The following is a 26,365-nucleotide window of genomic DNA, read 5'->3' as shown; positions in this document are numbered from 1 at the left end:
AGAAAAATGGGAGAGAAAAAGGATCGGCCATCACACATGTGGGGAGAGGGAGAATGAGTTAATTTTCTTGTCTAGGTGTTGCAAAAAGCAAAAGTGAAAAAGTTGCATGCCATGCAATTTTTTATTCAAAAGTAATCTCCACCTCTTCACCTCCCAAGCATGTATATTATATAGTTTTTAATCAAATTAAAAACTTTGGACTAAATTTAATAATCTCAAACACATTTGAGACTAATTAAACATTACTTGAATTTACTCAAGTCCCACTAGTTAAATAATTATTTTAATTGAGCTCTACAAGACTCAATATAATTTAATTAATTCAACACTTGAATTAATTTAATTATTTGGACTCTACTAGGTCCACTAGTGTTTAATTAATTCAACACTTGAATTAATTTATTTAGTCCATAATAATGTCTATGAAAATCACAATTTTCAATTACATTATTCACTTGGCCCAAATTTTAATTTAGGAACACTTCCATAAATCAAAATTTATATTTCTCTCATAGAAGTCATACTTCTATTTTTCTTTACACTTATAAACACATTTATAAGCCGTTCAACACTTTGAACTATTTTCTCCTTTATAGAAGTCATACTTCCAATTTTCCTTACGCTTATAAACTCCTTTATAAGCCGTTCAACACATTGAACTATTTTACTTCTCATCGGGATTTACAAAGCTAGTACTTGTGTGGCCCTCAATGGTTCATTGATACAACTAGCCGTGGGTTCACATCTCCATGTGATTCGGACTAAACATGTCCTTATTCGAGCATACCCCAATTGCTCCATTCTTACTTATCAACTCCTTGATAGTAAGAACGTCAGAACTCAAGTCTGATAGTACCCAACCAATCACGTTAAACGCCTAGCAGCATCGCTTACGTGATTCCCTAGGTATCACATGATAGTGCCTGCAAGAACCATTCAATTATGGTTAGCGTACAGTACGGTCCCTTCAACTCATATATCCCGATCGATTCGACAACCATTGGTTTATCGAGAGTTGTCAATGAATCGATACTATGTGTCATGTCGTAGTTGCATCGATGGTGTAATCTATGAAACACCTTTCATAATTACAACCATACTCTGGCCAGAGATTTCGATCTACATACACATGATAACACATAGGATATCCATACCCGAAGGTAAGCGGTGAATCCCCGACTACAATGCATCGACTCCTATGTGTTTCGACAGAACACCCAACCTTGCCACTTGATGACCCCATGAGAGTCGGTAAACAAGTCAAAGTGTAATTCTAGCACATAGAGTCTCAATGTTGTCCCGGGTCATAAGGACTAATTCTGTACAACCATAAACCAGGACTTTTCCACTCGATAAGTGAGAACCACTTGGAAAGTCCTTTTATGGAGGGTTGTTCAGTGCACTCTACAAGGAGCACCTATCTGCATGTTCGGACATCACAATGTCCCCTACCAATGAAACATGGTACTCACATCGCAGATACTAGTCTCTAACTCGAGCGGCCTATATCCTTCTTAGTGGCGGCTGAATCGACTAGGAACCGTTTAGAATATACAGTATTACAAATATGAGTTTCATGATACTCATCATATGAGCATCTCATATTCTTTCTACTATTTGTATATTCAAGGGCTTTATCTATGCAGCTAGCATGGGTATACAGATAAAGATTTGCCAAAATAATAATTTCAAATATTATTAAAATAAAGACTGCTTATACATAGAGTTTCATTGTGAACACTCGGCCAACACTTGGCTCGACGTGCACCTACTCTAACAATCTCCCACTTGCACTAGAGCCAACTACCTATATGCGTAAAACCCATTGATTCGCGATGCTTGTCGAACAATGGTCCAGGTAAAGGCTTAGCTAGTGGATCAACAACATAATCTGCGGAGCCGACTTTGTCAATAGACACTACTCTTCTTTCCACAATCTCTCCGAGGATGTGGTACTTTCTCAATACGAGTTTGGATTTCTGATGAGACCTTGTCTCCTTTGCTTGAGCTAAAGCTCCCGTGTTGTCACACAACACCGGGATAGGAGCAACTTCATTAGGAATGACGTCCAACTCTTAGACGAAATTCCTTATCCAAACAGCCTCCCTTGCTGCATCTGATGCAGCAATGTATTCGGCCTCTGTGCTGGAATCCGTATTATTGTCTTGCTTGGAACTCTTCCAAGAGACAGCAGCACCGTTGAGCATGAATACAAAACTAGAGGTTGACTTCGAGTTATCGATATCGCTTTGGAAGCTAGAGTCGGTATAGCCTTCCAATTTCAGTTCTCTACCCCCATAGACCAAGAACAACTTATTGGTCCTTCTCAACAACTTGAGGATGTCTTTCACAGCTTTCTAGTTGTGGAAGACCGGGGTTCTATTGATATCTTATCACTGCACATAGTGAAAACGCCACGTCAGGACGTGTAGATATCATCCCATACATGATGTTACCAATTGCCGAAGCATACGGAATGCGTGTCATCGTCACTATCTCTGCATCTGTCTTGGGAGACAGACTTGGATAGGGACACGCCATGACACACTGGTAGATGTCCTCTCATGGACTCATCCATCAAGAACTGCTTCATGATGGTATCAATGTATGTGGATTGGGTGAGACCAAGCCATCTTTTCGATCTATCTCAATAGATCTGTATCCCAATACTAAAGATGCTTCACCCAAGTCCTTCATCGAGAACTTACTCGCTAACCATATCTTTGTTGATTGCAACATTCCTACATCATTTCCAATGAGTAGAATGTTATCAACATATAACACCAGGAATGTCACAACACTCCCACTGACCTTCTTATACACATAGGGTCCCTCATGATTCTTAGTAAATCAAACTATTTGATTGTACTGTCGAATCTGAGGTTCCAACTCCTAGATGCCTGCTTTAGATCATAAATAGATCTTTGAAGTTTGCATACCATATGCTCACTTCCGATAGATGTAAACCCTTCAGGTTTAGACATGTAAATAACTTTCTTAAAATCCCCATTTAAGAAAGTTTGTCTTGACATCCATCTGCCATATCTCATAGTCATACTATGCAGCTATGGCTAATAAAATCCTTATGGACTTGAACATTGCGATTGGGAAAAGGTTTCCTCAAAGTCAACTCCTTGTCTTTGAGTACATCCTTTTGCCACCAATCGCGCCTTGAAGGTCAACACCTTCCCATCCTCCCAAGTCCCTGTGGGAACAGTTCCCACAGGTGGATCAACAAGATCCTACACTTGGTTCGAATGTATGGAATTCAACTCAGATTCCATTTCTTCAAGTCACTTGGATGAATTGGCATCAGATAACGCTTCCTTGAAGGTCCATGGATCACATCCATGGTTAGGCTCATCATGGCCTTCTTCAAGAAGCTGACCATACCTCATAGGTGGTCTCGAGACTTTCTCTTATCTGCTAGGAGCTTGTATCTCCTCTCTTGGCTCTTCGGGTGTGGGTTCTATCGTTGTGGGTGTCTCTCGAACCTCTTCGAGTTCTATCATCTCCCTTTTTCTATCCAATAGAAAATCCTTTTCCCAAAAAGGTTGCATTCCAAGAAACAAACACCTTTGTTTCTAGGGGATGATAGAAATGATATCCAATCTTAATTCCTTGGATATCCCACAAAGTAACATAAAATGGATCAACAATCCAATTTATCTCCCACTTACCTGCTTCACATAAGCAGGGCTCCCATATTCTAAGATAAGAATATTTGGGAGGCTTACCCATCCATATCTCATATGGTGTCTGCCTTTGAATGGACATTTAGCAGAATATCTTTTAGTTTTAAGTTATAGAGATCGTTTTCAAGTTTTCAAGTACCAATTAAACATTCATTCATGTAAATGTTGCAAACACCTTTGCAAAATAAACAAGAATATCCATTTTTATCACAATAGAAATGGAAATAATGTTTTTCATCAAAAAGGTACAAACAAACATCTCTAAATTAACTTAAAACTATTGTTCAACAATAAGTAAACATCTCTTAAGGTCTTGGCAGCAACTCTTGCTCCATTGCCCATCCTCAAGAAGGTCACACCTTCCTTAAGCTTCCTACTTCTTCCCATCACCTGTAACCCATTACAGAGATGTGAGTCACAACCGGTATCTAATACCCAAGAAGTAGAGTTAATTAAAATGTTTACTTATATTTAGAACATACCGTTTCCAGAACACTTCTGGGCAAGATATTCTTTGCAATTACGCCTCCAATGTCCAGGCTTCTTGCAGTGATGACATACATCATTAGTCTTGTCAGCCTTAACTGGTCTGGCTGCCTCAACAGGGTTCGGAGATTGCCTCAACAGGGGCACGTTCTTCTCGGGACGTTGGAAAGAACTCTTCTTTCCCTTCCCATGTGGATCAATCTTCGTACCAGATGAAGAACCCACATAAAGAACCAACTTCTCTTTCTTGATGGTGGATTAAAACGTAACAAGCATGTTCACCAACTCCTCAAGGGTCGGTTCCATCTTGTTCATGTTGAAATTCACCACAAAAGGATCAAATGAGCTAGGCAGCGATAACAGCAACACGTCGGTGGTCAACTTCGAAGGCAAGATCAAATCCATGCCAACGAGCTTGTCCACGAGCCCGATCACCTTTAGGCCATGCTCATGGACCGAGGCCCCATCTCGCATGCGCAAAGTGATCAGCTCCTTGACGGTTGCATGCCTAAGAGGACGCGTTTGCTCTCCAAAGAGCTCCTTGAGGTGCAAATGAATGTCAGCAGCATTCTTTGCACCCTCAAAACGCCTCTGTAGCTCATCGTTCATAGAAGTCAGCATATAACACCTAGCTATCAAGTCATGGTCACACCATTCCTCGTAAGCCTGCAATTCCTCAGGAGTGCAGTCAGTCGGAGCCTCAACAGGGGGCGACTGAGTCAGTGTATATGTTACCCTTTCCGAATTTAAGACTATTTTCAAATTTCTTAGCCAAGTGAGGTAATTAGGTCCAGTTAATATGTGTTTGTCGAGTATTATAGATATCGAATTGCGCATCGAAGACATTGTTGATTTGTACTGAAAAGTAAAAACAGATAAATGTTGATGACTATTTTAAAATATTTGGTAAGATATAAAGTATGGACTTTAACTTTATAAATATTTACTCCCACTGTTTTGACATCTTTCACTACCCTCTAGTGAAAACGGGAAACTCTTTCCTCAGTAGGTACGTAAGGTCCAATTAGCGAATTGTGATCCCGAATAATATCGGCCATCACAATTCCTAAAAGGTAGTTTCCAATTGCATCGCCATGCAACCCTCTACGTATACTTTTGTCTCACGTTTGATTAGGACCCAATAATATGACGTCGTTCATCTTTACGTGTCAAGCCTAACCCATCGATATTGAACCTTAATGGACGGTCGCCATGAGTTCCCTCAATAATATGAGCCGAAATCATGGGAGTTCCACGTAGTTCACATCACCATGTCAATGGATGTCACAGCTTTCCGGCACCCAGGGCCCCCCCAATAATATGAGCCGAGCCCCGAGTACGGGTAGCGTTCATCATGCACCCATTGTCGATGGAAGACAAGGAAATTATAAACAAATTTATAATTCCCCTTTTCGGACTTGATATTAATTTTGAATCTTATTCAAAATGAGGGTTTTTAATTTTGAAAGGTCTCATCATTAATTTTATTTTAAAAGCTCGCCATGTTTGATCGTATGTTTGCCGGATTCATGCAACTTTGTTATTATCATAATAATAACGCACATACTCATTATTTATAACATATCATGCATATATTATAAACAGTAAACAATACAAGGATGATCAATTGCCCCAACACTAATGGCCCGTGTGAGCCAAACACGGGCCTAGGTCCAATCCTAGGGTAAATGCACGGGATGCAATGCAACTAAATTATTACATTAGCATCCAATATTACATGTCTTCGATCTTCATAATCACCAAGGCCACCATCTTCCAATCTTGATCTTCCCCTATTCTAATATTTACAAATAAATATCCATGGCACATAGGGATACATCTCATGGGGTGGGAACGGGCCATAAACCAAGCCCACTTTAAATTGATAATTATTACAATCATACAACACAAATATCCTAGCATACACCTAGCAAATTGGGCTTGGGCTTTTGATCATCCTTCATGCATAATATCACATATCATACACCATCAATTAATTATCACTATAATTAATTGATCCAATATTATATATCTTGATCCAATCACTAACCGCCACAATTATAAATTAAATTAACAAAGTATACAAACACCTTTGTCTACTTTCAAATTAATTTATTTATAATCGAATTTCTTGTAAATCACAATTTACTATAAATAATTAAAGTCCTACTTCAATTATTTATTTCATGAGAAAATATTTGCAACTTTTGTAATTTTAAACTTAAGGGGCCCAAAACTCATTTTTCACCAAAAATACTTTGGCCCATTTAAATTTCACAAAATATGTTGACCATCCAATGGCCCAACATCTCAGGCCCATGACACTTTGATAATCCAAAACACTTTTGGAAACCCTAGTCGTCATCGCCGTCGCCGGAGCTCCGTCGCCGGATTCCGGCCAACAACAAAAAAAAATTTTTTATTATTAAAAATGATGGGGCTGTTCGGGCAGCCCCTCGGGCTGCCCTAGCTGCCCGAAACGGGCAGCCCCTCGGGCAGCCTGAGCTGCCCGACACGGGCAGCAACTTGCTGCCCGAATTTTTCCTCCCATAAACGGCCCTCGATTTGTTGCAAAAACACACTCATGCGGTTAGAAATCGATCTCAACATAATATATATTGTATTTGCTACACAAAAACGTAACCATAGCTCGGATACCACTTGAAAGCGGACCGGTTACGGTGGCCGGAAACGCAACGGAAGTTTAAAATCTAAAATTTTTAGCTCAAAATTTCGGCCACCCCATACATTGTGCAACAAATACAATAAAAACACAAAATGACATTCATAGGGTGTAAGAAAGTATACCTATCAACCTCTTGAGGTTGATGTATGGCTCCAACTAAGATTTAAAAACCTTAGCTCTTGAATGGAAGAAGATCTACAAGCTTTCCTTCCTTTCCTTCAAAATTAGGCCCACCACTAACTAGGAAGATCCCCTCATATTTTGCACTAGAAAAACATGAGGATTTTTCAAAGAGAAGTGTGTGTGTTTTCTCCAACAAATTGAAGAACACAAAAGGAAGAAAAATTGGAGAGAATTTTGGATGCTAGTTTCGGCCATCTAGCTTGGAGGAGGGAGGAGAATGAGTTAATTGCATGTCTTGGTGTTGCAAAAAGCAAAAGTGAAAAAGTTGCATGCCATGCAATTTTTTATTCAAAAGTAATCTCCACCTCTTCACCTCCCAAGCATGTATATTATATAGTTTTTAATCAAATTAAAAACTTTGGACTAAATTTAATAATCTCAAACACATTTGAGACTAATTAAACATTACTTGAATTTACTCAAGTCCCACTAGTTAAATAATTATTTTAATTGAGCTCTACAAGACTCAATATAATTTAATTAATTCAACACTTGAATTAATTTAATTATTTGGACTCTACTAGGTCCACTAGTGTTTAATTAATTCAACACTTGAATTAATTTATTTAGTCCATAATAATGTCTATGAAAATCACAATTTTCAATTACATTATTCACTTGGCCCAAATTTTAATTTAGGAACACTTCCATAAATCAAAATTTATATTTCTCTCATAGAAGTCATACTTCTATTTTTCTTTACACTTATAAACACATTTATAAGCCGTTCAACACTTTGAACTATTTTCTCCTTTATAGAAGTCATACTTCCAATTTTCCTTACGCTTATAAACTCCTTTATAAGCCGTTCAACACATTGAACTATTTTACTTCTCATCGGGATTTACAAAGCTAGTACTTGTGTGGCCCTCAATGGTTCATTGATACAACTAGCCGTGGGTTCACATCTCCATGTGATTCGGACTAAACATGTCCTTATTCGAGCATACCCCAATTGCTCCATTCTTACTTATCAACTCCTTGATAGTAAGAACGTCAGAACTCAAGTCTGATAGTACCCAACCAATCACGTTAAACGCCTAGCAGCATCGCTTACGTGATTCCCTAGGTATCACATGATAGTGCCTGCAAGAACCATTCAATTATGGTTAGCGTACAGTACGGTCCCTTCAACTCATATATCCCGATCGATTCGACAACCATTGGTTTATCGAGAGTTGTCAATGAATCGATACTATGTGTCATGTCGTAGTTGCATCGATGGTGTAATCTATGAAACACCTTTCATAATTACAACCATACTCTGGCCAGAGATTTCGATCTACATACACATGATAACACATAGGATATCCATACCCGAAGGTAAGCGGTGAATCCCCGACTACAATGCATCGACTCCTATGTGTTTCGACAGAACACCCAACCTTGCCACCTGATGACCCCATGAGAGTCGGTAAACAAGTCAAAGTGTAATTCTAGCACATAGAGTCTCAATGTTGTCCCGGGTCATAAGGACTAATTCTGTACAACCATAAACCAGGACTTTTCCACTCGATAAGTGAGAACCACTTGGAAAGTCCTTTTATGGAGGGTTGTTCAGTGCACTCTACAAGGAGCACCTATCTGCATGTTCGGACATCACAATGTCCCCTACCAATGAAACATGGTACTCACATCGCAGATACTAGTCTCTAACTCGAGCGGCCTATATCCTTCTTAGTGGCGGCTGAATCGACTAGGAACCGTTTAGAATATACAGTATTACAAATATGAGTTTCATGATACTCATCATATGAGCATCTCATATTCTTTCTACTATTTGTATATTCAAGGGCTTTATCTATGCAGCTAGCATGGGTATACAGATAAAGATTTGCCAAAATAATAATTTCAAATATTATTAAAATAAAGACTGCTTATACATAGAGTTTCATTGTGAACACTCGGCCAACACTTGGCTCGACGTGCACCTACTCTAACAAACATGTGCACCCCCTGCTTCCCGCACTCGGTCTTAACCGCCTCCAGTCTCCCACTAAAATTGTACTAACTCTCAACCTATGAATTAACTGACTGATATAAACCTACGAACGAACTGAAATATTTTATAACCGACTGAACATATCAACACACCGATAAACCATTGAACCACTGAAATATTTTTTTTATTGATTGAAAGTACGTAAACCACTGATAAACATAACATGGAACCATGAAAATATTATTAATCGACTGAAACATATGAATTAACCGACTGCTAAACCTCAGAACCACAGAACATTTTATACCGACTGAAACATATGCAATAACCCACCGATTAAACCCTTTGATGGTGATCGAAGACGGAGTATTAAGTATGTTCAAGCAATTAGATGAGTTCAAGAATCCAAATGTCCAAATATATTTTTTAACCGACTCAAATTTCGTAATTTCTTATCCATGAAATACTTAATACTCAGTCGTCATTCGGTCGCTCTCAGTCGCCATTCGGTCGCCCTCAGTCATTTTTGCCTTATTTCACACTATGTTTAATTTCGTAATTTCTTATCCATGAAAACGTACCATAATATAGTAAATGTGATATAAAACACGAATTTGCTCACTTTGTTTTTAAGACATCACTCAATCTTCATTCGGTCGCCTTTAATCACTTTTTAGCTTATTTCACATTATTTTTCATTTTATAAACTCTTATTCATAAAAATATATTATAATATATTAAGTAGAATATAAAACTTGAACTTGCTCAATATTTTTTACTATATAACTCAGTCATCATTCGGTGGCTCTCAGTCGTCATTCGGTCGCTCTCAGTCGCCATTCGGTCACCCTCAGTCATTTTTGCCTTATTTCACACTATGTTTAATTTCGTAATTTCTTATCCATGAAAACGTACCATAATATAGTAAATGTGATATAAAACACGAATTTGCTCACTTTGTTTTACAATATCACTCAATCGTCATTCGGTCGTCCTCAATCGCTTTTTAGCTTATTTCACATTATTTTTCATCTTATAATCTCTCAACAATAAAAATATATCATAATATAGTAAGTAGCATATAAAACATGATCTTGCTCACTATTTTTTACTATATAACTCAGTCGCCATTCGGTCGCCCTCGGTCATTTTTGCCTTATTTCACATTATGTTTAATTTCATAATTTCTTATACTTGAAAACATATCATAATATAGTAAATAGGATATAAAACACGAATTTCCTCACTTTGTTTTTACGACATCACTCAATCGTCATTCGGTCGTTCTCAATCGCTTTTTAGCTTATTTCACACTATTTTTCATCTTATAATCTCTCATCCATAAAATATATCATAATATAGTAAGTATCATATAAAACATGATCTTGCTCACTATTTTTTTACTATATAACTCAGTCGCCATTCGGTCGTCCTCAGTCATTTTTGCCTTATTTCACATTATGTTTAATTTCGTAATTTCTTATCCATGAAAACTTACCATAATACAGTAATGTGATATAAAACACGAATTTGCTCACTTTGTTTTTACAATATCAATCAGTCGTCATTCGGTCGTCCTCAATCGCTTTTAGCTTATTTCACACTATTTTTCATCTTATAATCTCTTATCCATAAAAATATATCATAATATATTAAATAGCATATAAAACATGAATTTGCTCACTATTTTTTAATATATAAACTCAGTCGCCATTCGGTCGCTCCCAGTCGCCATTAACTGACTGATTGAACACATTGAACTGACTGAAATATATGCATTAACTGAAATATATGATTAAACACTGAAATATATTTGCATTAACTGAAATCCACAGACCGACGGACAGTCAGAACGTACGATCCAGACATTGGAAGATATGCTGAGAGCTGTAGTGCTGGATTTTAGCACTAGTTGGCAAGATGCATTGCCTCTTTGTGAATTTTCGTACAACAATAGCTATCAGACAAGTATTGAGATGGCTCCATTCGAAGCGTTGTACGGAAAGAAATGCAGATCCCCTCTTTACTGGGATGATATCTCTGAAGTTCCTGAGACTGGACCTGACATGATCAGAGATATGACTGAAAAAGTGAAATTGATTCAGAAGAAAATGAAGGCAGCTCAGGACCGACAAGCCAAATATGCCAACCTTCGGCGACGACCGTTGGTATTTGAAGCAGAAGGACCGAGTGTTCCTGAAGATTTCTCCTTTCGGGGAGTTGTAAGATTCGGTAAGAAAGGAAAATTGTCTCCAAGATATGTGGGTCCTTATGAAATTCTTGAAAAGATAGGAGATCGTGCCTATCGACTCGCTTTGCCGCCTTCATTATCTGAAATACATGATGTTTTTCATGTATCGATGCTGCGGAAATATCTCCCTGATGATTCACATGTTATTCAACCAGACGAGACTGAGCTGGATGAGACATTGAGTTATGTCGTGAAGCCGATCCGGATTATCGATCGTAAAGAAAAACAGCTCAGAACGAAGATGATTCCGTTGGTGAAAGTACAATGGACTCGTCATGGTGTTGAAGAAGCTACTTGGGAGACTGAATCTGATATGAGACAAGAATTCCCAGCATTGTTCCACTGATGTAAATATGTACTCGATTGTAATTACATTCCTTCTTAATGATATGATTTGATTATCGATGATTTCGAGGACGAAATCGTATCTTAGAGGGGGAGAAATGTAATGTCCGGAAATTTAATCCTATTAATCCGTAATTATTGATTTATAATTTAATGTGATTATGAAAAGATTAATCGGGACACAAAATAAGATTTTAATGTGCGAGGACAGTAGCTATGGCGCACATGCGCGCAACAGGCAGTAGGCTTCGCGCATATGCGCGGAGTGAATGAGCGCATATGCGCGAAGGAGGCAGTAGGTACCCCAAAATCGCACAGGACCTCGCGCATATGCGCCGATAGGTGCGCGCATATGCGCGCGGCGAGGTGTGCAGCACGCGCCGAGACATGGTCTCGCGCATATGCGCGAAGAAAATGCGCGCATATGCGCGAGAGGATTTGGGCGAATTGTGAGGATGACACGTATGGAATTTTGCATGCAATATATATAAGGAAATAGAATTTCGTTTCTTCAGAATTTGGAAGCAAGAATCGAGATTTCCTTCAAGTCTCTGTGAAGTATGGAAAAATCCTTACGCCTTTATAATTCAATCCGTCTGTCCGAATTGTAATCTGACTTCAGTACTGCAATCCTATCAACGTAGGCTACAACTTGAGGAAAGTTTTGCTACGTTTTGACAGGCTTTGAAATTATGCTATTGTCAGAATTGAATAGGATTCATATATGATGTTCTTGATATGTTAGACATCGTAGAATCGAAGTCAGATTAAGAAACAGATTGATTATGGAATTGTTATGATTTTTCAGAATATATGGATTGATTTTGGGACGGATTTGGATTATGGATTGATTATAGAATGTATTGGATATGAGTTATGGATTGTAACTATTATCTGGTGATGTTGTATTGACGAGGATATTGAAATTGTACCGTTATGCCGTTGATTTTGAATTAAATCAAGATTGATCAGATTGTTATTGATTTGAACGGTATAGTGACATGAGATTATTGATATTGTCATTGCCAGACAGACTGTGAATTCAGGACTTCGACTGAGCCAGAAACCGACGAAAGAAAGGTATAAGTCAATGTGGTATTGGGAGATCGACTTGAGTCGGTTTAGACTTGAGTTTCCGTAAATCACATACTTTACTTTATTGCATTGATATTGCATTGATTTGGTTGATATACTTGTTCTCTTGATTTATAGATAGCAGGTATTAGACGAGTAGTCTTATGACAGAAGTGACTGATAGTGGTGGGATCACCACGGGCACATTGCACGATGTCATGAGATATTGTACTGGCGGAAGTGTCATCGTCTGTCGCTGGATAATTGGCTATCGATGTGGATAGAATTATAGCTCCTTCTATTACCGGTGATCAGTATTGTATCGATTTGGATAGAATTATAACTTCTTCTATTATTGTTGATCGATGTTATATCGATGTGGATAAAATTGGAGTTTCTTCTATTACTGGTGATCGATACTATACTAATGTGGATAGAAACAGAGCTTTTTCTATTACTGGTAATCGATGCTATATCGACGTGGATAGAACTGGAGTCTTTTCTATTACTGTTGGTCGATATGGAATGCCAATGTCTGGAAACCGGGATCCCTAGGCTAGGATTGAGTCTAGTCTGAGTCGTGGAGTCACGAGCATTGTCGACAGTTTGATATTGATTATGTTTCAGATGTTGATACATATATCAATTACTTGATTACATGCTTTATATTTGTTTATATGATTGCATGTTTCGTTGATTTATACTGGGATTATATTCTCACCGGAATTATCCGGCTGTTGTCTTGTTTGTATGTGTACATGACAACAGGTGGGACAGGTTCAGGGTTGAGGAGATGAAGAAAGATCGTGATTAGAGTGGAGATTCCGGACTTTGATTTTGATGTATAATAGGGTTGGAACACTTGACATGAGTTGTTAAACCTTAGTTTAGTTTGAATGCAGGCAGTACAGGACTTGTATTGTATTTTATATACTGAGATGTGTATCTGTTGTATGTCACTACGTTCCGCAATTTAAAAAAAAAAAAATTTAGACTCTGTTTTATAATTGACTAATTAGTCCCAATGATGATTAAGAACTTGATTAGCGTCCGGGTCCCTACAACAGGTGGTATCAGAGCAATAGATCCTTGAGATTGAGATAGGAGCTAGTGAGCGGGGTAGATTGAGGTTTTCTTTCCTGCTTTTGATTGCTAGCATGAATTCCTATTTTAATACATATTTGCCTGAATATCTGATTTTGATATGGTATTGTGTATTATTTGGAATGGATCAGCTGTAAGATGGTCCGAGGAGGATTGAAACTAGTAAGTGGTATTTGGAATTACTAACCTCTTCGATTATCAGATATGCCTCCGAGAAGAGTACCTGAATAGGGTAGTACTTCAAATCCTCCCATGGATGTGTCAGCTATTCCCATGGAGAAATTGTTGAAAAGATTTCAGTCCTTCCGTCCCCCGACTTTGAAGGGTACGGAGAACTCCGTGGAATGTGAAAGCTGGTTGGATGATATTGAAATAATGTTCGAATCTTTGGAGTATACTGATGAAAAGAGGGTGAAACTGATCGGACACCAGCTGCATGACGTTGCTAAAAACTGGTGGATCACGACGAAACGAGCATTGGAACAACGAGGTACGACCATTACCTGGAATGTGTTTAGAACTGAATTTTATCAACGGTTCTTTCCAGTTTCATATAGGAAGGACAAAGGAGCCGAGTTCGCCAACTTGAGACAGGGCCAGTTAAACATTGAGGAATATGTGGCTAAGTTCTCTACTCTGCTTCGATTTGCTCCTCATATGGCTGAGCATGATGAGGCCGTTGCGGACCAGTTTATAAATGGCCTAAATCCTGAAATCTTTACCTTGGTGAATACCGGGAGGCCAAACAATTTCACCGATGCCTTGAACCGAGCCAAGGGAGCCGAGGCCGGTTTAATGAGACAGAGAGAGGCTTCGTTTGTGCCTTCAGCACCGAGATCACAGCTGCCTCCACCAGCTCCCCGATTTGAAAGCGGCAGTGGTAGTGGGAAGAAAGACTTCATGAAAGCTAAGGGAAAGAAATTCAAGAAAGCTGGAAGTAGCTCATCCAGTTCGAGTGGCTCTAGACAGACTGGTCAGGGCCAGAGTTACACAGGACCCTACTGTAGCACTTGTGGAGGGAAGCATTCCACTGAGCAGTGCCGAGGAGTGTTCGGCAACTGTCGCATTTGTAAACATCATGGACACTTTGCCCGAGTGTGTCCACAGCGAGGTGCTCAGGGATCCCAGGCTGCTGAGTCGTCTGGATCAGCGGCTCAGACAGGTAGACGATCTTCTGCCATTCATTCCTTTCAGCCAGCACCGTCTACTCAGTCACAGCAGAGGCCAGGAGGGAGCCAGACAGCGAGCCAACCTCCTCGACAGCAGGCCCGACTATTCGCTTTGACTGAGGAGCAAGCACAGGATGCACCTGATGATGTCGTGGCAGGTAACTGTTTTATTTCTGGTTATCCTGCATATGTACTGATTGACACTGGTGCATCGCATACTTTTATTTCTGAGAGATTTGCATTGAGTCATGCGTTACCATTGAGTCATTGTCTGCGGTAGTGTCTGTCTCTTCTCCGTTAGGGACAGGTTTGATGTCAGTGAAATCTGTTAAATCTAGTATACTGCAGTACGATGGGCATACGATTGAGTTGGACTGTATTGTGCTTGGGATATCTGATTTTGATTGTATTATCGGTATCGATACGTTAACCAAGTATAGGGCTACAGTCGATTGTTTCCATAAGATTGTCCGATTCAGACCTGAGATGGCTGAGGAGTGGAAATTTTATGGTAAGGGTTCTCGTGCTAGAATTCCTTTGATATCTGCTATGAATATGACTCGATTATTGCAGAAGGGAGCGGATGGGTTCCTGGTATATTCAGTTGATTTACTGAAATCGAGCCCATCATTGGCGGACTTGCCAGTGGTGTGTGAGTTTGCTGATGTCTTTCCAGATGAGATTCCTGGATTGCCTCCGATTCGAGAGATAGACTTCAGCATAGAATTGATGCCAGGAACAGTTCCGATTTCGAGAGCTCCATACCGAATGGCACCGATCGAGTTGAAAGAGTTGAAAGAATAGTTGGAGGATTTACTGGCCAAGGGATATATCAGACCGAGTGTATCTCCTTGGGGTGCTCCAGTACTATTCGTGAGGAAGAAAGACGGGTCGATGAGACTTTGTATCGACTACCGTCAACTGAACAAGGCAACGGTAAAGAATAAATATCCATTGCCTCGGATTGATGATTTGTTTGATCAGTTGCAGGGTTCATCTGTGTATTCCAAGATCGACTTGAGATCTGGATACCATCAATTGAGAGTCAGGGATTCTGATATCTCAAAGACAGCATTCAGAACCAGGTATGGATACTATGAGTTTATTGTCATGCCTTTTGGTTTGACGAATGCACCAGCGGTATTTATGGGATTGATGAACCGCGTCTTTCAGAAATATTTGGATGATTTCGTTATCATATTCATTGATGATATATTGATCTATTCAAAGAATATGATGGAACATGCTAATCATCTGAGGACTGTGTTGAGAATTTTGAGGGCAGAGAAACTGTATGCTAAATTGTCGAAATGCGAGTTCTGGATGAAACAGGTTGTGTTTCTGGGTCATATTATATCGGGAGATGGTATATCAGTTGATCCCAGTAAGGTTGAAGCCGTGATTAGTTGGCCGAGACCTACATCTGTGCCGGAGATTCGCAGTTTCATGGGTTTGGCAGGATATTATCACCGATTCATTAAAGATTTTTCGAGTATTGCCAAACCAATTACGCAGTTAACTCAGAAGAATACTCCGTTTGTTTGGTCAGAAGACTGTGAATCCAGTTTTTTGGAATTGAAAAAGAGATTGACCAGTGCGCCTGTGTTGACGATTCCTTCAGGCACTGGTGGATTTGTTGTTTACTGTGATGCATCTCACCGAGGATTGGGTTGTGTTTTGATGCAGCGAGGGCATGTGATCGCGTATGCCTCAAGACAACTGAAATCCCATGAATCTCGTTACCCAATTCATGATCTGGAATTGGCAGCCATAGTCTTTGCACTGAAGATATGGCGACATTATTTGTACGGTGAGAAATTCGAGATTTATTCTGATCACAAAAGCTTGAAATATCTGTTTTCACAATCAGAGTTGAATATGAGACAGCGGAGATGGCTGGATTTATTGAAAGACTTTGATTGTGAGATCAAATACTATCCAGGGAAGTCCAATGCAGCAGCATATGCACTGAGTCGAAAGGTATGCTCTCTATCCTTATCGACTATGGGTGTTTCGAATTTGATTGAAGACTGCTGTTTGTCTGGATTAGTATTTGAGACAGATAGGAGACCTATGAGATTATATACTATTCAAGCTGAACCACAGCTGATTTTGAGAATTAAAGCAGCTCAGAAAGGTGATCAGAATATACGATAATCGATTGTTATGGTTAAAGCGGGACATCAATCGGAATATCAGGTGAGAAATGGCATTTTGTATGTGAATAATCGTCTAGTTGTGCCGAATGTTTCGGATTTGAAACAACAGATATTGACAGAAGCGCACAACAGTCGTTTTAGCATTCATCCTGGTGGCAGGAAAATGTACAATGATGTAAAGACACAGTATTGGTGAAAACAAATGAAATCTGATGTGACTGAATTTGTAGCCAAGTGTCTGAATTTCCAACATGTGAAAGCTGAAAGAAAGAAACCATGAGGATTGTTGCAAAGTTTGTCCATTCCTGAATGGAAATGAGATCACATTTCCATGGACTTTGTGACATAGTTACCGAGATCCTCCAGAGGTTGTGATTCGATTTGGGTCGTGATGGATCGATTGACCAAATCTGCATGTTTCATTTCATACAAAATGACGTATAGATACGATCAGATGGCCGATATCTATGTCAAAGAAGTTGTTAGATTGCATAGAGTGCCGAAATCGATTGTTTCAGACCGAGATACTCGGTTTACTTCGCACTTCTGGCAGAGTTTGCAGCAAGTTCTCGGTACGAAATTATATCTGAGTACCGCATATCATCCACAGACCGACGGACAGTCAGAACGTACGATCCAGACATTGGAAGATATGCTGAGAGCTGTAGTGCTGGATTTTAGCACTAGTTGGCAAGATGCATTGCCTCTTTATGAATTTTCGTACAACAATAGCTATCAGACAAGTATTGAGATGGCTCCATTCGAAGCGTTGTACGGAAAGAAATGCAGATCCCCTCTTTACTGGGATGATATCTCTGAAGTTCCTGAGACTGGACCTGACATGATCAGAGATATGACTGAAAAAGTGAAATTGATTCAGAAGAAAATGAAGGCAGCTCAGGACCGACAAGCCAAATATGCCAACCTTCGGCGACGACCGTTGGTATTTGAGGCAGGAGACCGAGTGTTCCTGAAGATTTCTCCTTTCAGGGGAGTTTTCAGATTCGGCAAGAAAGGAAAATTGTCTCCAAGATATGTGGGTCCTTATGAAATTCTTGAAAAGATAGGAGATCGTGCCTATCGACTCGCTTTTCCGCCTTCATTATCTGGAATACATGATGTTTTTCATGTATCGATTCTGAGGAAATATCTCCCTGATGATTCACATGTTATTCAACCAGACGAGACTGAGCTGGATGAGACATTGAGTTATGTCGTGAAGCCGATCCGGATTATCGATCGTAAAGAAAAACAGCTCAGAACGAAGATGATTCAGTTGGTGAAAGTACAATGGACTTGTCATGGTGTTGAAGAAGCTACTTGGGAGACTGAATCTGATATGAGACAAGAATTCCCAGCATTGTTCCACTGATGTAAATATGTACTCGATTGTAATTACATTATTTCTTAATGATATGATTTGATTATCGATGATTTCGAGGACGAAATCGTATCTTAGAGGGGGAGAAATGTAATGCCCGGAAATTTAATCCTATTAATCTGTAATTATTGATTTATAATTTAATGTGATTATGAAAGGATTAATCGGGACACAAAATAAGATTTTAATGTGCGAGGACAGTAGCTGTGGCGCACATGCGCGAACCAATGCGCGCTCATGCGCACAACAGGCAGTAGGCTTCGCGCATATGCGCGGAGTGAATGAGCGCATATGCGCGAAGGAGGCAGTAGGTACCCCAAAATCGCACAGGACCTCGCGCATATGCGCCGATAGGTTCGCGCATATGCGCGAGGCGAGGTGTGCAGCACGCGCCGAGACATGGTCTCGCGCATATGCGCGAAGACAATGCGCGCATATGCGCGAGAGGATTTGGGCGAATTGTGAGGATGACACGTATGGAATTTTGCATGCAATATATATAAGGAAATAGAATTTCGTTTCTTCAGAATTTGGAAGCAAGAATCGAGATTTCCTTCAAGTCTCTGTGAAGTATGGAAAAATCCTTACGTCTTTATAATTCAATCCGTCTGTCCGAATTGTAATCTGACTTCAGTACTGCAATCCTATCAACGTAGGCTACAACTTGAGGAAAGTTTTGCTACGTTTTGACAGACTTTGAAATTATGCTATTGTCAGAATTGAATAGGATTCATATATGATGTTCTTGATATGTTAGACATCGTAGAATCGAAGTCAGATTAAGAAACAGATTGATTATGGAATTGTTATGATTTTTCAGAATATATGGATTGATTTTGGGACGGATTTGGATTATGGATTGATTATAGAATGTATTGGATATGAGTTATGGATTGTAACTATTATCTGGTGATGTTGTATTGACGAGGATATTGAAATTGTACCGTTATGCCGTTGATTTTGAATTAAATCAAGATTGATCAGATTGTTATTGATTTGAACGGTATAGTGACATGAGATTATTGATATTGTCATTGCCAGACAGACTGTGAATTCAGGACTTCGACTGAGCCAGAAACCGACGAAAGAAAGGTATAAGTCAATGTGGTATTGGGAGATCGACTTGAGTCGGTTTAGACTTGAGTTTCCCTAAATCACATACTTTACTTTATTGCATTGATATTGCATTGATTTGGTTGATATACTTGTTCTCTTGATTTATAGATAGCAGGTATTAGACGAGTAGTCTTATGACAGAAGTGACTGATAGTGGTGGGATCACCACGGGCACATTGCACGATGTCATGAGATATTGTACTGGCGGAAGTGTCATCGTCTGTCGCTAGATAATTGGCTATCGATGTGGATAGAATTATAGCTCATTCTATTACCGGTGATCAGTATTGTATCGATTTGTATAGAATTATAACTTCTTCTATTATTGTTGATCGATGTTATATCGATGTGGATAGAATTGGAGTTTCTTCTATTACTGGTGATCGATACTATACTGATGTGGATAGAAACAGAGCTTCTTCTATGACTGGTAATCGATGCTATATCGACGTGGATAGAACTGGAGTCTTTTCTATCACTGTTGGTCGATATGGAATGCCAATGTCTGGAAACCGGGATCCCTAGGCTAGGATTGAGTCTAGTCTGAGTCGTGGAGTCACGAGCATTGTCGACAGTTTGATATTGATTATGTTTCAGATGTTGATACATATATCTGTTACTTGATTACATGCTTTATATTTGTTTATATGATTGCATGTTTCGTTGATTTATACTGGGATTATATTCTCACCGGAATTATCCGGCTGTTGTCTTGTCTGTATGTGTACATGACAACAGGTGGGACAGGTTCAGGGTTGAGGAGATGAAGAAAGATCGTGATTAGAGTGGAGATTCCGGACTTTGATTTTGATGTATAATAGGGTTGGAACACTTGACATGAGTTGTTAAACCTTAGTTTAGTTTGAATGCAGGCAGTACAGGACTTGTATTGTATTTTATATACTGAGATGTGTATCTGTTGTACGTCACTACGTTCCGCAATTTTAAAAAAAAAAATTTAGACCCTGTTTTATAATTGAATAATTAGTCCCAATGATGATTAAGAACTTGATTAGCGTTCGGGTCCCCACATTGAATCTGCATGCACAACTTGTTCAAACAACAAACTTGACAAAAACTAATCAACATGCAAATACAACATCGTAAACAAAATATTAAACAACTTGTCTACACATCAGTTTGTCTCTTAGGGCATTTTTTTCGGTAATGGCCAGATTCATGACATACACCACATTTTTTATTTCGCTTCCGACCAAACTCCCCCAATAGAAGGAATTCTTTCCTTTTGTGCTCTACCACGTTTCCCCTTGACATCCGGGGGAAGTACATTGTATTTAAAATGATCTGGAATGTTCCATTCATTTGCAATGGGCACCGAATATATGGTATCAGCATAAGCGAGGGCCCACATTTGTGATGAGTAGTAGGGCGAGCAAAAGTCATACAAATCTAATTTTGCCCCATAAATTGCTGCAATTGCATGAGCGCATGGAATTTTATCAATTTGAAACACTCGACAACTACAAGATCTATCAGATAAATTAACAACTTCATCCTTCCCATCATCGTATACGTGATACTCAAATGAATTGAGTTGAGATGCTTTTAACCGTTGTGACAATGTAAAATTAGCTCTCAAGATAGCCTCTGTCGATGGAGTAAGTGTCTTCGTAGCTGAACCTGCTGCATTTCGATGCATGTTGAACCACTTTGAAGTTAATTTATGAATTGCATCCAACAATGCTACAATAAGCATCTCTCTTTCAGTCTTAAGTTTTGCATTTATTGACTCTACCCCATTTGTCGTCATTATATTGTATCTAGCACCAGGGGAATAAGCTCTAGACCATTTGTCAGGAGATGAATGCATTTCAAGATACGATGCAATGTTAGGATACCTCTCTTTCAAACATCCGTATAACTCATCAAATTCAGACACTTTGTATGCCTATGCTGTTTTCATAAACAAATCAATCCCACCTTTTCCGCCAGACACTCTTTTAAGGTTCTGTGAAAGATGCCACGAGCAATGTACATGTGATGCATGCTCATATACAGTACGAACAACATTAATAATATATATGTCTGTCAGAAACGATTACCAAGTTAAGATCATCATTAATAAACTCCTTCAACTTCTGCATAAACCAAGTCCATGAATCATCATTCTCAGAGTCAACAATGGCCCATGCTATAGGAAATTGATGAAAGTCACCATCTTGGGCTGTAGCAACAAGTAAACAACCTCTATATTTGCATTTTAAAAATGTTCCATCAACAGATATAACTTTTCTCATTCTACGAAATCCATCAATGCATGTCCAGTATGCTAGAAACATATATTTAAATCTACCTGTTGAATCTGTCACCAAATCAGTTTTCGAGCCTCTGTTTACTTGTTCAATCATGTACAAATATGAAGGCATAATTCGATAACTCTCTTAGGACTGCCAAGTAACTTATCCAAAGCAAGTTGTCTTCCCCTCCATGCTTTGAAGTAACTAATTTCAACACCTTTATTTTGCATCATTGTAACTATGGTTTTTGGTTCAGGCAAACTGAGTTGTCCTTTAAAATTTTCAACCAAAATCTTTGCTACAAAGTCTGATGTTGCTTGTCGATGCATTTTCCTCCGATATGAAAGGTCACAAGTATGTGTGTTACGATAAACACGTATAGAGAATCGTGATGAATTCTCTATTTGTGATGCACGTATTTTCCAACTGCAACTCGGTGTAACACATCTAACATCATAAATTTTTTTGTTGGATTTTCGAACATCTATTTCAAAGGACGCATTTAAACAAATCTTAAACAATTCTGTTTGAAATTCATCTTTACTCTCAAACTCTTGACCGACAAAAAAATTAGACAAATCATTAAAAGAATAAGTCACATTCCCTTCAACATCTCCTACTGTGGCTAATAATGTAGAATCATGCACATCTTGTTCAGGATAAGAAAATTCAACTTGTGTATTATGTGTTGTACACAATGTAAGCTCTTCAACATGATTCTCTTCATTCACAAAAAATTCATTCTCAACCATTTCTGTTACCACATTATCAATACTTGTTATTTCATCCACCCCATTCTCATGCTCATTCATTTCATTGTCTAAGTCATTCTCAAAAAATACTCCATCAAAATATTCATCATATGTTCTCTCATTACCACCATATACTTCAGTTTCACAATTGTCAATCATCTCCTCATTATGATCTCTACAAACTTCAAGATCTTTAGCATTGTCATTTTTTTCATAACTTGTTTCAAAGCCACTTGTTTTGATAATTTCAACATGAAGCAAAGGTCTAACATTTGAAACGCCAAAAGACAGATATGTTGTCAATGCTCTTGAGCTTTTTATATATATTGGCCTTGGATTAGATACCTCAAATTTTGGCAAATAACTTAGCTTCAATACCATATCATGTCTATCCAAATGAAGTGTCTCAAAAATTGCATCTTCAACATCTTCAATCCTTACATTACTATCATCAATAGATATAGCATGCCATCCCGAATTACTTCCATCACACCATGAATATCTATGTTCACCATCAACCTTCCATTCACCATCAAAATTAATTAAGATTTGAATCATATCGCTGTCCACACAATCTGAAAAAAAAAGTATAAATAATGGATGTAAGGGAGTTGGAAATATATAACTATAACCGACTGATTGAATGATATTGACCGACTGCAATGCATAACTTAACCTACGGAAATAAATGTTTCAACCTACTGAATATGAACCGACTGACTCAATGATATTAAGCGACAATGATATATGATTTAACCGACCGACTGAATGCTATTGACCGACTGAAATATATAATTTAACCGACTGAAATAAATGTTTTAACAAACCGAATAAGAAATCAAATTACTTGAGTAGCTGATAATCCACACACATGAAAACATAAATGGCCAAATAAAATACCTTATACTGATATTCCAATGATCCTATGAAAACATAAATGGCCAAATAAAATACCTTGGAGAAAAGAAAATGAAAAGGTTGAGAATGCTAAGAATGAAATGAAGATTGAGAATGAGAAAAATGGAAATAAATGGACAATAGCGATGATGCAAAGGAAGAAGAGATCAAAGTTTGAGCATGACCTGAAAGAACGAGGAGGGAGGGGAGGGGAAGTTGGGTTTTCTCAATTAGCTCAAAACCCTATTAATTAATATTTAGATTAGCTATTAATTATAATAAGGTCTATTGACCAAAAAAATATTCTAAAGCCCTTGACCTTAATATTTTTTTTGTTTGGAGCTCAAATTTGCAAATGACCCACTTAATTAGGGGTGATCATGGTATGGTTTTGCGATTATTTTTAAAAAATTTAAACCGAATTGTCATATGCGGTCGGTTAGTATTTTGAAAAAATGATTACTGTTTTACATAGAAAATTAACCTTGCATTTTTGAGCAGTTTCAACCGGTTGCGGCCGGTTTACGGTTTTTTATAGAAAAATATTAGAATATTAATTTATTTGAAAACAACAACAATATATTATCTTCAAATATAAAATATAATTCAAAGCATATAAAAAATTAAAATAGATAAAACAATAATCAATATTCAAAACTAAGTTAATAATTTAACAACACAACACATTCACGACAAAATGACATTTACACTATTTTATCTTTTTTTTATTATAAATAATGAATCAATTAACTTTGAAAAGAAGATTTTGATACTTGTATTCAATGACAATCTTGTATAAATCATCTATTAGTAATATCGATGATAAAAATGATGAATTTTATAAACTTATGTCTAAATTTCATGGGTCGTAATATGATTCATTAACTTTGAAAAAGAAGATTTTGATACTTGTATTCAGTGACAATCTTGTATAAATCATCTAAGTACTATCAATGATAAAAATGATGATTTTTATAAACTTATGTCTAAATTTCATGTGTCGTAATATTAATGTTTTAACAAATAATAAAATTTTAGAATTCATTAAAATGATTAAGGATCCAATTTTAAAATCTATAATTATAGATCAAATAAATAATAGTGCTTCAACAATTAGTAATAATATTCTTAATAAACAAGAATAAGCTTATTCTATGAAAGAAGTAAAAAAATAATATTCTTAATAAACAAGAACAAGCTTATTCTATGGAAGAAGTAAAAAAATTCTTATACAGAAAAAATATAGTAACCAAACAGTTACTATACTGGATCTGATTAAAGAGATTAATAATGTTAAGGAACAAATAAAATTTTTACAGCAAAACAAAAATAGTTTAAATTATCGTATTTAACTTATTGAAAATAACAAAGAAGATTTAGTATTTTGAAACATCTACTGCTTAAAATTATACTGAAATAATTTTTTTAAAGATCTTTTCGGAAATCCTCAAACATATGCATGCAATAAAAAGCAGTCAATCACGCATTTTAAAAGTCGTCCAACTACTGATTAAAATAACTACAATTAATTAAATCGTAAAATGAAATCAATCTCCTAGTCTACTGTTTTAAAATACTCAACGTCTGTCAAAATCATCAACGTATAAAGAGATGCAAAAACATTTAAAATATTGTTTACACACTTGACTCATGACTCATGATCATAATATGCGGAAGAATGCAAGACCCGCCGGTTAACATGTGCACCCTAGCTCAGCCTACTCATTCTCCAGCGCCTCCAATTCTCCTCATCAACAAACTGCTCACCTGCACAATTCACACATAATGAGACTGAACACTCAAGACACATGAACCGTTTAACAAGTGCGTATATATATCATGCAACAGTGAAAAGTACTGTAAATAAAGTAACTTTCATGATTTTTCAAAGCATGAACATAAACGTAAACATAAACATATCAAATCATGTCATATTGTGTCATCATATACGTATTCTTTTCCTTAATTGAATTCAGATCATTAGTTATCACCTTCGTATCAGCTCTAATTCAATGGATCCACTTACATATAACCGTGGTACCCGACGGCGGGGACATCAACGACAATATTACCCATCCACTGAGCCTTGTTCTTACATGTTCGTATTCGTGTTAGTCACAACTAATTCTCCTCCTTCAAAACATGTTATCGTATTCATCACTTATAAAAATCATACATATGCTTACATTTTCTTAAAATTAAGCATGCAACGTGTTTTCCGAATTTCCATAAAAAATCATGTTCATATTAAATATATATTTTAAAACATGTAATTTTTGATTATCAGGGCGATGCCAAGATTGCTAACTCGACCTGGATACAAAATGATCATTTTTTCCCCCGGAAACACTAATTGACCATTTTACCCCGAACTTCAAAATTATGACCCAAAGCCAACCAAACTTATTGAAACACCTCAAAACATATTTAGAATTATTTCCTAGACGTAAACTCGAGCTCATTCAGTACTTTGTATAATTCGTTTTAAAACTTGGACCGAGGTCCCGGTTTTAACCCGAATTAACCTGAAACTCAACCAACCTTTTCCACACTTAAACCAAGACCTAACCACACGTGACCAGCCCTTAAATAACACATTTCAAACCACCTAAAGCCCTCGAAAACCCTCGACTAGCTGCTGGAATTTTCTGCACTAAGAACTTTCGAACCCTAGTGCACCTAGCTCCCACAACTCGACTCTAGGCTCGAAACCAATGTGACCAGCCCTTAACCAACTATCCTAAGACCAAGGTCGAGCCATGAGCTCCCTCATGGACCAACCAAACACACGTCTACAGCCTCTACCCATCGGATCGCTCGGCTCACCCATGAAGCAACCCAACTTGCCACATAACATTCGAACCACT

The 26,365-nt window shown here is 37.9% G+C and overlaps 1 protein-coding gene across 1 annotated transcript; it reads right to left on the bottom strand.

The window, feature by feature from the left end:
• Positions 1-20,789: 20,789 nt before the first annotated feature.
• LOC140805430 (uncharacterized) lies at positions 20,790-21,849 on the bottom strand. Its single transcript, XM_073161701.1, has 2 exons — positions 21,655-21,849; positions 20,790-21,500 (listed from the first exon to the last, which is right to left on the bottom strand). The coding sequence occupies exons 1-2, from the start codon at positions 21,847-21,849 to the stop codon at positions 20,790-20,792; spliced, it is 906 nt and encodes a 301-aa protein (XP_073017802.1).
• Positions 21,850-26,365: the final 4,516 nt, after the last annotated feature.

This window comes from Primulina eburnea, chromosome 11 (genome assembly GCF_022965805.1).
Source record: "Primulina eburnea isolate SZY01 chromosome 11, ASM2296580v1, whole genome shotgun sequence".
Taxonomy (NCBI): domain Eukaryota; kingdom Viridiplantae; phylum Streptophyta; class Magnoliopsida; order Lamiales; family Gesneriaceae; genus Primulina; species Primulina eburnea.
The sequence above is the reverse complement of the archived record's forward strand: the minus strand, read 5'-3'. Positions and strand labels throughout refer to the sequence as shown.

What these genes read in the sequence shown, in the direction of transcription:
- LOC140805430 (XM_073161701.1), bottom strand. Translation starts at nt 21,849, where the DNA reads ATGAGAAAAGTTATATCTGTTGATGGAACATTTTTAAAATGCAAATAT. An exon ending in TTAATGATGATCTTAACTTG is followed by an intron (nt 21,501 to 21,654) that starts GTAATCGTTTCT and finishes AAAACAGCATAG; the next exon opens with GCATACAAAGTGTCTGAATT.